This window comes from Pseudorca crassidens, chromosome 8 (genome assembly GCF_039906515.1).
Source record: "Pseudorca crassidens isolate mPseCra1 chromosome 8, mPseCra1.hap1, whole genome shotgun sequence".
In the NCBI taxonomy this organism is placed as follows: Eukaryota; Metazoa; Chordata; class Mammalia; order Artiodactyla; family Delphinidae; genus Pseudorca; species Pseudorca crassidens.
This window is the reverse complement of record NC_090303.1, coordinates 8,200,999-8,217,871: the sequence shown is the minus strand read 5'-3', so window position 1 is coordinate 8,217,871 and position 16,873 is coordinate 8,200,999. Positions and strand designations below refer to the sequence as shown.

The 16,873-nt window shown below is 47.4% G+C and overlaps 1 protein-coding gene across 3 annotated transcripts in view; it reads right to left on the bottom strand.

The window, feature by feature from the left end:
- The window catches only part of EGFR (epidermal growth factor receptor), a 193,076-nt gene that overhangs the window by 27,861 nt on the left and 148,342 nt on the right, over positions 1-16,873 (bottom strand). For all 3 annotated transcript variants that reach the window (XM_067745688.1, XM_067745689.1, XM_067745690.1), the window contains exons 12-19: positions 15,458-15,657; positions 14,315-14,447; positions 12,464-12,554; positions 10,411-10,568; positions 6,787-6,825; positions 4,642-4,783; positions 3,765-3,887; positions 3,042-3,140 (exon numbers count right to left, since the gene is read on the bottom strand). In XM_067745688.1, coding sequence (XP_067601789.1) covers positions 3,042-3,140; positions 3,765-3,887; positions 4,642-4,783; positions 6,787-6,825; positions 10,411-10,568; positions 12,464-12,554; positions 14,315-14,447; positions 15,458-15,657 — 985 coding nt within the window. The remainder of the gene's footprint in view (positions 1-3,041; positions 3,141-3,764; positions 3,888-4,641; positions 4,784-6,786; positions 6,826-10,410; positions 10,569-12,463; positions 12,555-14,314; positions 14,448-15,457; positions 15,658-16,873) is intronic.

The following is a 16,873-nucleotide window of genomic DNA, read 5'->3' as shown; positions in this document are numbered from 1 at the left end:
CATTTTAGAGGGGAGAGAAATCTGCAGATCAGAGCAGTCTGAGCGGCCCATCTGCTGCGGGCCGTGGGGAGCTGACCTGGGGCTCGGGGAGCAGAGCATGGGCGTGGGTGTCCGGCCACACAGAGCCTGGAGCCCTGCCAGGACCCCGCTCCTATTAAAATCTGGTACAGCCGCAGATTTCTGCCTCCCGAAGCCCGGGCACAATGGGGATGCTGTCTGGTGGTGTGTCCTGTTCAGTGTGTGCAGGAGTTAACGTGAGCTTTGTTCTTAGCTTTGTTTTTCTTGGAATCTCAAAGGTGCACTGTGACCTACGGCAAGAACGCTTGGTATATCCCCCAGCCACCTCTGATCGGCCACCCCCGCCAGGCGTGCAGACTGGCAGGCAGAGCCCACGCTCGGAGGCTCCCAAGGCTGAGGTCAGAGTCACGTGGCAGGGGGGCCTCTGAGGCTCGGTGACCTTGGAAGTCTATTATTTTGTCCAACCGTTGAAATTTGGGGGGCCTTCCTTCTTGCCGCCTCCCTCATCTGTGAACTAGTTTACGTTAAAGATTGGGGAAAAAGGATTCCACTAGACTTTAAACTCCTTCAGGAGAGGCAGACGCTTAACTTTAAGAATATTTCTGAAAGTGTCCCATTAACTAAGCCACCACTGACCGCAGCGTGCGCCAGGGCTGGAGGGTGTGTGTGCTGGACCTCAGTGCTGGCCTGGGTAGGGGAATAAGAGTACGGGTTGCTGGAGCCATTTACAAGTGCGTGTGAGTGTTTCAAAGCCCACGCTCAGGGCTTCCCTGGTGGCGCAATGGTTGAGAGTCTGCCTGCCGATGCAGGGAACACGGGTTCTTGCCCCGGTCCGGGGGGATCCCACATGCCGCGGAGCGGCTGTGCCCGTGAGCCATGGCCACTGAGCCTGCGCGTCCGGAGCCTGTGCTCCGCAACGGGAGAGGTCATAACAGTGTGAGGCCCGCGTACCGCCAAAAAAAAAAAAAAAAAAGCCCACGCTCAGCCCCCTGGGCTGCCTGTCACAGAATTAACTTGCCTTTTAACTCACTGTTGAAACTGTCCCTCAAATCACTGGCGGCTGCTTCAGCTTTCCCTTCCCTCAGGGGCTCCCCACGGCTGCGCCCACCCTGCGAGGACAGGCTCCCTGTGTATGTGGGGCAGAGGGAGCTTCGGGAAAAGCAGGCGGAGGGCCTCGGGCTGCCATCCCTCTGGTTACAGCCACAGGACAGGTGTTAGAGCAGGAGGAAGAAACCGGGGTGGGTGGGGGGACGCAGGGAGAGAAGGAGAGCAGGACAGAGACAGCGCAAGAGGCGAAATGGGACTTCACACTTTTTTTTTTTTTTTTTACCTTGTCAGTCTTTCCTTTCTCTATCTTCTACCCTAACTCTGGCCCACGAAAGCAGATTTCCTCCAGTTTTAGGGGTCCTGGAGGGCCCTTCTCAGTGAAGCTACTTCCTTCCCAAAGTATAGCTACTGTCTTCAAAATCGCCCTTACTCTGCGTAGTGAATATTGTTAAAATTCACATCTCAACACCGTTTTGTGAAAGTTATTAGAATGTCTTAAATGAGTAACAAATGAATTAAGGAAGCCAATTCTGCAAAAAGATTTTCTTTTTAACAGTGTAGGAGAAGGAGCTAGAGGCTGAAAGTGAAGAGACTTCACAAATCACTTGTTTGCTGTACTTCTTGTGGTTATGGAAACAGGAGTCGACGTTACGTTAACAGACTGTACGTTAATTTGTAAACTGTGAAAATGAAAGATAACTTTGCCTGGTAAGCTATCATCAGTGTGTGAGACCTTCTGTTGCACTGTGTTAATACATCATCCTTCAAGTAGAAGATACTGGGGTGGGACTTTCCTGCTGCGATGAAAGGAGAGGAGGCTGCCTGGAGAAAATGGGGTTGGAGAGAGTGCGCTCCTGGGAAGCTCACTGTCTGAACTTTTTTAAAAAGGCCCATGTTTGCTTTGCTTACTGTATATTCTGTGGGTTAGATACAAGAGTGGGGAAATGTTATATTTGACCTTTGTCCTTCGTGGCTGTAACACGAACTAAGTTCTCTAGATTTTTGACTCAGTAAAGGCAGTCGTTTTCCTTTTTCATTGACTGTTTCCCTAATTCACTGCTGAGCCCCTCCAGCTCCTCTTTCACTGGCTCTGCTTTGGGACAAGAGCAAGAGAAACCCACATCCACCACGGCAAGCGGAGGCCAGCGCTGTTAGCCCGGGACCCCAAGGGTGTGTCCACCGGAGCTTCCTGAGCTTCTACCTGCAGAGGGTTCTGCCCAGCTCCAGGCTGGCCCCTCCTGCATCCAGCCTCTTTCTAAGACTGTGCAGCCCCCTCACTGGCTAGTGAGGGTCCGGGGAAGGTGGAAAAAGTTCAAGGGAATCGCAAGTAAACACATGTAACAATAATCTTGTGGAGTATTTCAAAGAGTCCATAAAGTAGCAATCAGCAGATGCTGGAAATAACCTTTAAATTACTTTGAGAGAAAGTACAGAAGGGGAACAAGAGATTATAGAGTTCATAGAGCATCATAGTGTTAATCCTAGGCACCTTTACAAAGCCATTTCAAAGATGAGCTAGCTGGTGGAAGAAAACGAACATGCATTTCAGAGTCAGAAGTAACCACGTGCTGGAATCCTACCCCCAGCCACGTGACCCTGAGCATCAGGCTGCTTCATGCCTCCGTTTCTTCACTGAAAGCTTGGCGAGCACAACACCTAGAGCAGCACAGGCCCGCCAGCGGCAGTCACTGAGACAGCAGGGGTAAAGCCATGAGCACGGGGACGGCCCCCGGTGGATGCCCAGGGACCGCAGGCTTCCGTACTTTCGGGGGCCGATAAGAGAATGGAAGAGTGAGTCCTCCCTACGAGAGAGAATTATACCAACTATAGCCAGAAGGAAAAAAGCCAGGAAAAGCGACCATTTAGAATGCGGTGATGACAGAGTCTAAAACAGAGCAATGTGCTGCCAACCACGAAGAAAGGTGGCTTCTGGCTTCCAGGCCTGCAGAGAGCTAGAGAATAAAGCAGAAACTCACATCAAGAATCTCCTTGTTGGCTTTTGGAGATGTGGCTTCTCTTAATTCCTTGATAGCCACAGGAATTTTAACCTTCTCGCCTTCTGGGATCCAGAGTCCCTGTGACGAAGAGAGGTGAAGACATTGGCTGGCAAGCGTCATACACGTAACAGGCGGCTCCTAGGCTGGCTGGGCATTAGTGACCCCACCTCAAAGGGCGAGGGGCTCGAGCACGGCTCTGCACCCAAGGCCACCGGTGCTGGGAGTCACGACAGCTCAGCAGCTCTTTAGCTATCACATTCCAGAAACCAGAGTAGTTAGACAAAACCCCTAAGCTCGTGCCAGTTACACAGTCAGTGTGAGTCATTTTGTCCAGAATTCTGAGATTCCGGGTCTAGGCCTAACTGCAATCAGACTATGCAATGGGGATGTAGGAGAGAGAAATGAAGAGGAAGCTGTTCTGAGCTGGGCTTTATTCAGATGCTGCTGTGCCGTGACAGGCAACCCTCTCTCAGACGGACTTGTGCCACCCACCCCTCGGAAAGCTCACACTGAACTCCTGAAAATGTCTGTGCCTGTGTACAGATCTCACCGCACCAGTTACTTGTCACTGGGATTATAAAAGATTTCCTCTAGACAACTTGAGAAAAACACTGGCACTCCCTAAACCCTCAGTGACACAAAGAGCACGTGACCACGATAAAGACCGCCGCGGAAGGCGCCCAGGACCCTCGGGGGGCTCACCTTGTACACCGTGCCGAATGCTCCGGAGCCCAGCACCTTGACCTTTTTTAATTCCGTCTCCTTTAAGATCCTCAAGAGAGCTTGGTTGGGAGCTTCTCCGCTGGGCGTCAGAGGCTCGACAAGCTGTGACAGACAAGAGGAAGAGACGATGCCTGCCGGGCCGGGGAGAGGGGTGGCAGGTCCAGACACCAGGGGACAGAACTCGCGGTTCTCCCTCTGGAGACAGGGACGCCTGTTCTAAGGCACTGGGTGAGACGCTCGGAAGGAACAAGGACTGACCCCTCCCCCCCTCAAAAAAAGGCATCCTTGAACAGAACAGCTCCTTTGCAATAGTGCAATTTCTATTTCTGTGTCCGGGCCGAGAACACTTGGGGAAGGACAGTGTTCTGTGGTGGTCACTCTGCTAACCGGTCGGGCCCCTCACAGCCGTTTTGCTGTAGCTGCGGTGGGTCCCTCTTCCCAGGGCCTCTGGCTTCTGACACGTTGTCGGACACGGATGCCGGTTGAGAAACCACGGACAACACGGTCACAAATGTGGCTCCAAAAGGAGCAGCCGCTGGTGTGGACAATGGCATTTTCCAAAGTAACACCTCGTGAGCTCACAATTCTGCGCGCCAGCCTTCCCCTTGGCCGGCCCGAGCGCCCGCCCCACGTGGGCAGCGGGCGCCCCGGCTTGGTAACCGGCCGTGGGACTTACCCTAGACACAGCTGCATTCCCCTGGATACAAGTACTAACATGTGCATGGAGTTGCTTATAACTGGACATTCAGAGATTCTTCCGACTTTTTCCTCGCGATAAAAAGAGCACAGTAATACATCTTCAAGACGCAAGCCTCGGGCTGCCGCGCCTCCCCGCCCCTTCGCGCGCGGCGCTCACCTCGCGCTCCTGCAGCAGCCGGCGCAGCGTGCGCTTGCGGACGATGCGGCGCCTGCGCAGAAAGAGGCCGACCCCCAGGGCCAGCACCAGGGCCAGCAGCAGGGCGCCCACCATCCCGGTGGCGATGGACGGAATCCTGGGCCTGGAACGAGGTGGACACGCAAAGGGGTGAGGTTTGTTACCTTCTTGGCATTTCACATATTTCCCGTACGTTCTAATAGCATGACGTCATTTAGGGCTAGCTCAGAAAGTGGAATACGGCGCAGCTCGTAAAGGAGAAAGGAGGGCGGACTTGGAGCCCCAGGGCAGGGTTTCCAACTTCCTTCAGTATAGGAGCCTGCTTTGTCGCATGTTTTACACTGAGGTATCATTTGGACTTCTCCCTACAGGATCATACTTTTCATCTGTTGATTAAGAAAACACATCATTTAAAAAGTAACTCAGAGTTCAGTCATGCTTTTCATATGAATCTGTGTGGCCCCCCGGAGTGTCTCCACGCGTTTGAGGCACGCCCTCCGTGACACTTGCGATGTCTGCTGGCCAGGCTGGAAGGAGGGACCCTTTCAAACCTGTGGAGACTTCCCGAGGGGTCCGGGGCTTTCAAGATGGGACCAGAGCCGTAGGAAGTGCTGTAGCATGAGTGTGGAGGGGGTGAGGAAGTGACAGGATTTCCACACGGACAGCAGAGCTGTCAGGGATGAGTGATGTCATCCTGCAGCCACCCCTCCCCCCATAGAGCTCGGGTCAACAAACACCCAAAACTCAGGTTCTAAAGCTCACGGGGAAAGAACCGTCTGAATTAGTAGATTCTGAATTTAGAATCTTCATAAAGCTTTTATTCTCCAGCACCTGTGCCATCTAAGCTTCTGGCAAACTTCATATTTTCAGGTAGAAATGTTAATGAATATCAAAGATTAATCAGTAGCACCGTTTGCACCTAAAAAAATGTGCCAGTGTTCTTACAGATTTCTCATAAGTGGGTCAAATGTACTTCACGTAAATGGTATTGATGACACTTTCTTCTTAGCAAGTGCAAAAGTCATCTCCTGAGTTATACCATCTTCCCAATTAATACAGTTTGAATTAATGGGTTTTTCCCATTTTGAAGGGGACACTGAAAGATATAAGGAATAATTTGTACAGAGTATGTGTTCCATGGGAAGTAGGGGGAGTGAAAAGAGAAGAAAAGAATTAAAAGGGTAAAAATATAACAAAGAATGGTCGTTGACCGGTTTCAGGGTGGGGATGTGACGGAAAACCTCATAACTAAGACGCTGATTGAAGCACGAAGAGAGGACGAAGCTTGCTGGTGTCCTCGTGGCTCAAGTGAAGAGGGGCGTAAAAGGAAATCTTTATCTTTGAGAAACTGCCCTATTTGTCTTTCATGTCTCACTTGATAGCAGGAGGGATCAGTTGTCTTGGCTAATTCTTCGGCAAGAGACTGAGCTGACTGGCATTGAGGAAGGTTGTTGAGGGGAGGAATTCTGTAAACATTACTGGAGATGGCAGAGGTTCCTGGACGTTTGGCTGCTGTTTGGGGATAACTGGTCAGTGTCTTGTGTATAATTCTGATTCTTCAATAGACATTATTAATTGGTAGTATCACTCTTTCCTGATGAGTCTGAACAGGAAGTCCCAATTCTGCTTTTCTCTGTGCAGCATTTCAGGCAATGACGGCAAAGGGATCACAACTGAAATGCTGAAGGAAGTCCTGTGTTTAGGAAAGGAAGTAAGGGGAGAAAGTCTCCCAAGGTGGAGCTCTGTCATTGAACAGACGGGTCATTCAAACACAGGTTTGTGGTAGGGCCAACTGGGTCAGCGAGGAAAGAGGAGGGAAGCTGGAAGAGGAGAAGGACCCAACAACCCTGGTGACCTAGGGAGCAGGGCTGCGTGTAGAAGCGCTGGGCCGTGAGGCTGGGTCCGCGTGGAGGGGCCCAGCACTCCTGTCCTGCCCTCCCCCCTGGCCCCAAAGCACAGCCAGCAGCGTGGGCAGGGTGAGCTCTGCTAGGAATGCCCAGGCTGGCCCAGGGTGAAGTGAGAACCAGCCAAGGCAGAGGGCCGTCGGAAAAGAGGGAAAGCACTACCCTCGCCCACAGCGCTCTTGGTCATTTCTGATCAGGTTATCGCATAGAGTGTCACACTTACCCACTCACTGCACAGCCTTCAGAACCGGGCCCAGCACAGCTGTAGGAATTGAAAGAGAAATACACATTTCGATCATTTTACTTCTTTAGAAACCTATGGGGTTTCTAGCAAGAAGCTATGGACAAGGGAGACGCTCATAGGGAGAGCTCAGCCAGTTTACATTTGAAGAGCTGATGGACAAGGGTAGTGACTGGACAGGTGCCCTAAGAGGGAACCACCTGAGTGTCAAAGGATTAAGGGGTCCTTGGGAAAGCTGGTGGTACCCTGCATAATTCTGCAGAAATGATTGTCAAATATCAAGCAAAAGAGGCCATATCATGCTATCGTTTAATTTTGTCAGAAAAATTATTCCTTGTCTCCCACTTGATTTATTATTTTTTGTTACCTGTAATTAAAATAGGCAAAATTTCGTGTCATTTCGTTTAATTTATTGGCATAAAATTTCAAAGAAACCATCCCCTGACGACTTACTATAAAATGTGGTTCCGTTTAAAAGTGGATTTGCGGACTTCCCTGGTGGTGCAATGGTTTAGAATCCACCTGCCAATGCAGGGGACAAGGGTTCGAGTCCCGGTCCGGGAAGATCCCACATGCCGCGGAGCAACTAAGCCCGTGTGCCACAACTACTGAGCCTGCGCTCTAGAGCCCACGAGCCACGACTACTGAAGGCTGCACGCCTAGAGCCCGTGCTCCGCAACAGGAGAAGCCACCGCAATGAGAAGCCCATGCACGGCAACGAAGGGTAGCCCCCGCTCACCGCAACTAGAGAAAGTCTGCACACAGCAACGAAGACCCAACGCAGCCAAAATAAAAAATAAATAAAAGTGGATTTGCTTCAAGTTTGCTGACCCATTCCCTGGGGTAAGCAGACTTGCCCTGTGGGAAGGGCACGGCTTCTGGAAGCAAGCATGCACCTGTAACCTGGGCTTTCTCACTGCTGGCTGATGAGTCGTGGTGACCCCAGAGCCTTTCTAAGTGTTTCTTTAACAATACAAATGGGGAAAGCAGCGCGTTCGCTCTTAGTCATCGTTGAGACTATGTGTTTGATGATGCTGTGCACATCGCGGATACACAATAAAAGAAATGTTTTCTTATTTCCCCTCACCTCATCAATATTTCTCCATATTTAAAAAATTAAATCCATTTTTAGTACGTAATTCCTTTGGGAGAAGATAGAGATAGTAATAACAAGATTACGGAAAACTATATATTTTTCTACCAATGCTATATGCTCACAGACACACACACATATAGAAACACATTTATTTCCCAAAGACAGAAAAAACAGGAAAAATGTATTTATTTTATATAGGTAGTATAATTCTGTTTTTGAGAATCTGCTCTGAAATTGCTTATTTTGGGGAATATGAAAAAAATAGACTAAGTGAAAAACTAGCAAATTACAGTTTATACTATGTTTTGTAGAGTTTGCAGAGTGGTCCGTATAACCAGTGTGCTGGTATACCCAAAGGGAAAAGTATGAAAAATCTTGAAATTCCTACCAAGGAGGTATTTGGTAAAGTTCAGAATTCATTCTGGATTTAAAAAAAAGAGTTTAAAAGTAGGAATAGATAACTGTTTCTTTAACAAGATAATAAGAATCTCACACTAATAGCAAATATTGTTCTTAATGGTGACTTATTACAGCCATTTCCACCACCATCAGATATAAAATTCTCATGTCCACTACCATTGTATCTGATATTATTCTAGAAATTCTGGCCCTTGTAATATGATTTGAAACTTTTGGAAAAGAGATACAGATACCATTACTGGAGACGATATAATTGTTTTCCTGGAAAATTCAAGACCATGAACTAAAACGCTAATTTCAAAGGAAGTTCAGTAGAGACCACCAATACGAGATGAATATACACCTCCTCCAAAAAAAATCAAAGGCTATCTTATATATTAGATATAATAAATAATAGATATAATAAATGAGAAGGTATACTAGAAAACAAGGTCCACTTCACAGTAGCAAAAATAAATATAAAATGTTTAGGCAGAACATGAAAGAACACAACTAAAACTTTACTGAAATATAAAAAAGAATATCTGAATGTATGAAGAAATTATCATTTCCTGACTGGGAGTACAAAATATTGTAAAAATGTTAGCCCTACTCAAATTAATCAATTGGCTTTAGTGGGGTGTGTGTGTGTGTGTGTGTGTGTGTGTGTGTGTGTGTGTGTGTGTGTGTGTGTTAAACTTGGTAAAATATTCCAGATCACTTGCAACACACCAATGGCTTAGACTAAGATTAGAGGGAGAAGACAGTCACATGCAAACCACACAGGAAATGCCCAGGCTTCCTACATGTTAGCTGGGGAGTCAGCTGCCTGGGACTGAAACTCTTGGACCACAGGGTCATGGAATGATGGAGCCCTTCCATTTACCCTCATGATGGCTGAAACTCAAGAAGGAAGGTGAAACGACGGAAGTTGACCAGGGTACCAGTCATTCCCAAATCACTTGTCTCCAGGCCCAGGCTCTTCCATATAAATGCAGTTAAAATAGTTTTTTTGTAAAAACTTAGGACATACTCGGAAAATTTTCAAAACTCCTGATGTTTAGAAGTCTAACTGGAAGGTTCTGCACCCCTTCAGAACACTAACCATCACTGTCACGGTCATAATTACCACCGTCACTACCAGCAGGACTGGCACCGTTACCTCCTTCACCACCATTATAACCGCCACCATCGTTACTGCCACCTCGTCACCAGCTCCGCACCGCCATCTGTGCAATCGCTGATTGAGTGCTCGTGTGGTCCACGCACTATTCTAAGTACAGTACACGTATTAACTCAAGATCTCAAAAATCCTGTGAGCAATGCAGTCTTATTATCCTAATTTACAGGTAAGGAAAGTGAAGCACAGAGAGGTTAAGACACTTCCCCAAGTCCACACAGCTAGTAAGAGATGGCTCCAGAGAAGAGTAACTGTGCCAAATAAAGTTGAGGATTATGAGATAGAAGGGAATGTGAAATATATGGGACAACTTCTCCTTCTGATTTCTAGTAGTCCAATTTCATTGTCAAATTTATCATGTTAGTAAGTAAGATATATACCTTCTGAGTGCTTCCACTAATTACAGTCAAAAGTTTTAATTTCCCTATTAACAGCTTAGCAATCAACTAGCTAAAAGAAAAAGCACCTTTAGGCAACATTCCAGGCAATGTTATCTTCTATTAATTGTAAACCAATAAAAGATTCCCACAAGAATCCCAGTCATCTGGAAAGATATTTTATATATATATACATACATATATATATATATATATATAGACACCTTTGGGGACGGGGCAGGACCTCTGCTCTCGTTCCCCCATCCCTTATTCTTCTTGTTGGGACATGCTGGCACCGCAGAACAGGGCCCTGGCACGAGACACACCTGGAGAGGCTGAGAGGCTCTCCCGCCAGCACCATGATCTGCCCACGAGCGTATCATTGCTGCTGCCGTGGCCGTGGGTCCAGCACACCTGGAGGAACTGACTCAGATACAAACCTCTGTACTTGACTGACTGGAAAGTCCAGAGACATTTTCAATCTACAAATTTGCAAGATGGGAAGCACCCTGTTCTGCCTTTTCCTTTGCAGACCCAGAGCTTCCTGCACTCACCCGTAGGTGCAGCTGGGGTGGCACAGGTGACACACGTGATTGGCATCTGCAAACTTCCAGATCAGGGTGCTGTTTTCTCCTGTGACTCCAGCAGGGCAGGTCTTGACGCAGTGAGGGCCGTCGATGTTGTGGGCACACTTTACACAGCTGCCTGGTCCCTGCACCAAGGTGGAAAAACCGTTTCATAAATCAAACATTTACTTACGTCTCTCTCTTTTTCAGAATGAAGTAACTTTTTTTTTTTTTTTTTGCGGTACGCGGGCCTCTCACTGTTGTGGCCTCTCCCGCTGCGGAGCACAGGCTCCGTACGCGCAGGCTCAGCGGCCATGGCTCACGGGCCCAGCCGCTCCGCGGCACGTGGGATCTTCCAGGACCGGGGCACGAACCCGTGTCCCCTGCATCGGCAGGCGGACTGTCAACCACTGCGCCACCAGGGAACCCCCAGAATGAAGTAACTTTTTACTTAAAATGCTTATCATGAAAAAAAATCAAACGACGTGGAAGTTCTTAAAGTGGACAAGCTCTTCTGTGACTGTGCTTTGCCTGATGTGACCACTGTTAACAGCTGAGAATAAAGTCTTCTTGACTTTAAATGTGTACTTTATATACATACATATACATACATAAAACATGAGAGAAACTGTACTATGTGCTTTATTACATTTTACTCGATACACTGTGGGCATCTTTCCTTGTCAAAGCATTCCTGATTGGCCTACATGTATATTTATATCCTTATCAGTCAGAAGGACTTCCTTGTGAATCGTGTTTGGAGTTGAGGGGGCCTCTGTGGGAAGCTGGACTCACCAAGGCCAAGCTGAGAAAAGCCACACCTACATCTCTCCAGTGTTGAGAAGGTGGCACATGGAAGTGCAGTGATGGCTGCATAATTAACTGTGCAACATGCTAAATTGGATTCTGTTGGTCCAATGTGAATGCGTCGGTAAAACCCACAGAAATGAATGCACTGGGGCTGTTTGGGTTGTGTCCGCACACTTCACAAAGGGCTGAAATAACGTGGGTAGGGGAGGGTCTGCCTGCTGGCTCAGTGCTCTCATGTCTCAAAGACTGAGTATTCCCAGAGCCAGAACAATCAGATGACTAAGTCAGTCAACATCACCAGTTATTTTATTTCACTGATGAAAATTTAACCGAACACCAACCTAAAAACCAGTGGTTTCCTTTGTAACCAGCCGTTTTGGCAGCCTGTACCTCAAAACTGAGCCTTACCGTCTTTTGTCTGATTTAAAGAACTTCTGAGAAATGGTTTCCGTTACTAGATTTAGATATGGCTGTTGAAATTCAAATCCAAACAGAGCTCCTCATATAAATAAACTGAGAATTAACAACATGGGCACACGGTTGTGAGAGGGACCTGCATTCTCACACTCTCTAAAAGATTATTACTGAACATGTAGATGTGAAACTGAATTTTGAAAACCTTTCCTTTGTGATTAAAAAATACTCTTCAGGGCTTCCCTGGTGGCGCAGTGGTTGAGAGTCCGTCTGCCGATGCAGGGGACACAGGTTCGTGCCCTGATCCGGGAAGATCCCACATGCCGCGGAGCGGCTGGGCCTGTGAGCCACGGCCGCTGAGCCTGCGCGTCCGGAGCCTGTGCTCCGCGACGGGAGGGGCCACAACAGTGAGAGGCCCACATACCGGAAAAAAAAAAAAAAAAAAAAATACTCTTCAAATAACGATAAACTCATGTTAAATAAGAATTTGGTGATGTTTGATTAAGACAATAAAGCAATGAAGACAGATGTCAGGAACACTGAAGGCTGCCTGTGGGTGTGCCCCGTCCACAGGGCACCCTGATCTGTGGTGTGAGGACGGGCATCACCACCTGCATCTGCGGTTGGACAGAGAAGGGGAATGCCCGTGCCAGCAGGGTATGTGCTGACTTCCCCTCAGTCACAGCCCCCGACGGCTGTGAGATGTGGACGGGGAGTGCGCTGGACGCGCGTCCCGGCAGGCACGGGGTGACGGGGGTGAGGGTCATCCTTGCGGGCTATGGCTGACATGTGGGGTGACATTAAACATGCTCCTTACGTGTCCCGTGCAGGTCACGTTCATGGCCTGGGGCAGGCATTCCGGATGGCACTGCACGCACTCGGAGTTTTCAACGAACTCCCTGGGCTCTCTGACGGGAGAAGACGGGAAACTGGTCAGTGCCGTCCCTGGACACCCTGCTGCAGGATGCTGTCTGGGTTCGCCTGTCTGAGAGCTCAGATGACACAAATCACCTCTCTTAGAAAGTCAAAACAGTTTTAGGTAAAAGTCGAATGGCCGGGAATCTAGGACTATACTGTAATGTAATAAACTGATTCTTGTCAGCGGAATCTTTGGTCATCTTCTCCTGGAACAAAAACATCAGCTTCCGTTATAATCAAAACATCTGCCCTACATTTTTTCTCCAGGCGCAGTTTTTCAATATTAGATAAGCAAGGCAACACATGGGAAAAAAAGAGAAGAAAACAGTCCTTAAGATATCAGTCCTTAAGATTTAAGATACCCCCTCCAATATCAGATTCATGGATATTTAAATTAAGCTGCAAAGAAATGGTATCTAGACTAATGCCTGGGAAAAGGAAAGACAGCTATTAAACGTTTCCTCAGTGGTTATTCCTAAAAACAGCAAGTAGGGAACACAGGCGTGAAAAATTTTGCTTGTACTATTTTAACCATTCCTCAAACTTAGATTAACGTTAAGCGACAAGCTGATGTTTGACTGAAAAGACACTGTAGTTGTGGCAGGTGTTAAGACGACTGGTAATTAACTAGGCAGTGAACAAGGAGTGTTTACACCCAAAGACGTGGTCCGTGAGTCCTCTCAGGCAGACGGCATCAATTAAACCAAATACGCCGTGGGACTTTTTCCCTGTGCTGCTTCTCTGGGTTACCACACCTACTGCAGGAGCCAGCCTTGCAAGTGGAACAGGTGCTGCTGGGCACTGGGGTTCTCTAATGGGCAGACCCGGGCGCCACCGCCGTGGCTATTTTAATCACCTTGTCGCTTCAAAGAGACGTCAGCACTGAAGACATGAGAGCTTAGTGTCTGTTTGCAGCTGTAAGGACTGCACCAATATTTCTTACTTGCTGAAACAATACTATCGATTATGCAAATTACTGTTAGGCTAATGAGCCTATCAGCTAAAGATTCTTACAGAATTGAACTTGGTCTTCTCATCCTGCTTCCGAATATTTCTGATCTGAGCTGTAGCCCAAGTCCTGATAGTGAAACAGAAAGGAAGATTTCCTAGAGCCATCTGTAACTCCTACGCTCTTCTCTATCATGAAATTTCTTTTTCTTTAAATTAAAAAAAAAAAATTGCCTCTGCCCGTCTCTATCCTTCCATTTTACTTTCCTATTAATTTATTTTAGTCATTATTTGTGGTCCTTCAAAGCCTTACTCAATATCAAAATTCCTATAGAATCAACAGACTGTACTTTTTATTGATTGCAATAAATTCAACAAATGTTATACAACTGTTTATTTCTCTGTCCATGGGTATATTTGAAGTTATTTGCACTGTTCAGTGTGTCTTGAACATAAACAAAAATTAACCAGGAGCTGTGTTTTGACACAGCAGGAATGCTGTGCTACAGTGGCCACGGTCTTGGCCATCTGAACCATGGAAGACTGTTCTGTTTGTCTTGGGAACATTGTGCAGCTAGGAAAAATATAAGATATTTCCAGATAGAGAGAGACTCTATAAATTGGATTGGATTAAGTCATGAAAAAAGTTTGTTCACGTCCCTTTGTGATTAACAGTTGTCAATCACACAAAAACAAAGGAAAAGGAAAATAATCCGACTGATTAACCATAAACCTATAAAACAATCTTAAGTCTTATTTTTTTTAAATCAAAACATAGGGATTAAAAAACAAAGCCTCTTACCCCTTTAGAACGTTGCACTTCTCCACACACTCCCTGCCACGGCTGAAGTTTCGGCAGGACATGCAGTCTTCGGGTTTCGGGCCCCAGCAGCCCTCTGACGAACACAGCGGGTTACAGACGTGGCCCATGGCCTCTGCGAAGACAGGGTGAGCCACACGGGTCAGCCGAGGAACAGTGGCCAAGGGCCCTGTGGGTGAGGTGCTCAAACACATGCTGGGCCCCCTGGGAGAAGCAGTGATGCAAGCACAAAAGGGCTTCCGGAGGCCCACCGCAAGTCCCCTTTGCCCTGCTGGGGGCTGAGTGTACCTGGATGAAACACTCAGAGCTGCCAAAACGGCACGGGAAGCGTGTGGCTCCTTGCCGTGTGCGAGGCACACAGAATCGCACCAATTCTCTCAACTGCACTACGGTGTGGGAATCATTATTACCTCCATTTCATGGATGAAGAAGCCAAAGCCCAAAGATTTACGTAAACTGATGAAGGTCTCAGAGCCAGGAAGGGCTCGAGCCAGGATGTGAACTCAGGTCTGCTTCTGCCGCTGGCCGGGGTCTCACAGCACAGGCTATGCCGGTGCAGGCCCCGCTTCAAAAGCTGACTATGGCTCAGAACTGGAAATGCCTGTGTGAAACAGTCATCCCATTCCGGTGTGTGTGTGTGAGTGTGCGTGTGTGTGTGTGTGCACGTGCACGTGTGTGTCTAGCTACAGTCACTGGGGATGAAATGAGCAGGGAGGAACACACAGCTAAAATGCAATATAACTGGGGGAAGAGGGGTGGGTCGGGATGGTGGGATGAACTGCCATGTATACACTAATATGTATAAAATAGATAACTAATAAGAACCTGCTGTATAATAAATAAAATTAAATTTAAAAAATGCAATATCATTAATACTAAATTTAGTTCTGTAAATTCCCAATAATTGATAGCCTAGACTTCAAGGCAAGTTCATCCTATGAAATGAGAATGATCTAGAAACAATTCTGATGAACTCCACAGTTAAGAATATACAGATTTCTTTTAATTTGCTTCTTCACGAATGTAAAAAGTAATTTTAAGGTTTGGGAATGGTTCTTCATATTCTAAATCAAAATAAATGACCCGCTGGAACCATCTCCACAATGGACCAAAGTGGTGACTCACTGCACTCTTTTTCACTCCTGTTGTTTGTAATTTTGGTTTTCTGACTTGAGGTCCCAAAGAGTTTTTTCCAGTTTATTGTATCTGCGTAGCACAACTTTCGGTTTCCTGAAATGATCACATCTCCATCACTTATCTCCTTGAGGGAGCGTAATCCCAAGGACGTTATATCCAGGCCAACAACCGCCAGAGAAAACTGACCACTAAGTTGGAGAGAAGAAAAACAATGTCGTGAAAAATTATGAAAACACAGCATCGCTAAAAACTTTGCTTTTCTGTACCACTTTAGATTTACCACAAACTGCCTTCCACGGGTTGTTAAGTCATGTTGTGGAAGGTATGTACTGCAACTTTGGCAAACTGCAAGTGCTTTTTAAAGCTAGTTCAGGGAAGAGCTAGTTCCTTGTTCGTTTAGTATCTCTAATCCCAGTGGCAGACCAGGGGCTGAATAAATGTCTTAATGTCATTATTTGATTGGCTGCATTTTAATTTTGCCTGGGAATTGAGAACATGTTCTAAGTTCTCAAATATCCAAATACACTTAAGAGATCACAGGTTCATTTTTCCATCCATCCGTCTACCCATCCGTCCATCTATCCATCCACCCATCTATCCATCCACCCATCCATTTATTGAACAAACGTCTGAGGTAACATGTGACTCATTCTAATTCTAGGTTAAGTGTGTGTTTCCTATTCTCAAAAAACCTTTTGTCTAGTGATGACACAATCATATGAGTAGATAATTTTAACCCAGCAGGGGTACCGCGGAGGCAAAGAGTAGGGGTCTAAACAAGTCTGCGGAGGGGGTCTCCCGGAAGGGGTGAGGCCTGATTGTCAGGACCCCGGGAGCAGGAACTGTGATATTTTCTTTGCTACCCAACCCTGTGCTAGGATCCTACGGGGTGATCAGTACGTGTTCATCAAGTGACCAGGTGGAAGTTATTCCGACTGAATGGAAGGAAGTCCTGAACCACCTGCAGGAGAACGTGACAGGCACTGAGAACCATGAACTACTGCTGGAGGTGGGCGGGGCCTGGGGGGGGGCCTGGGAGGGAGGAAGAGGCCAGAGCATGGACCACCTTAGACACCACACGGAGGAGGTTTTTGTCCGCAAATGATGGGAAACCATAGGAAGGAGATTTGCACTTTTAGGAAGCTCACTGGACACCAGGATGTGGAATGGGCCAGTTGAGAGTACAGTAGAGAGAGTGATAATGAAGGCGTGAGATGACAGAAGGCAAAGCATAATTTGGAGACTCCTTCTTCTCCTTGTTTCTTTTTCTCTCCCCACCCTTTCCTCCCTCTGTCCTCCCACAGCCTGGCTCCTGTGTATTAGACCTGCGCCCCTGCTGTCAGGAATCCCCCCAAACTGTGCCCAGGGGAGGCAAGCCAGCAGAGACAAAGCTGAGGTCTTCCC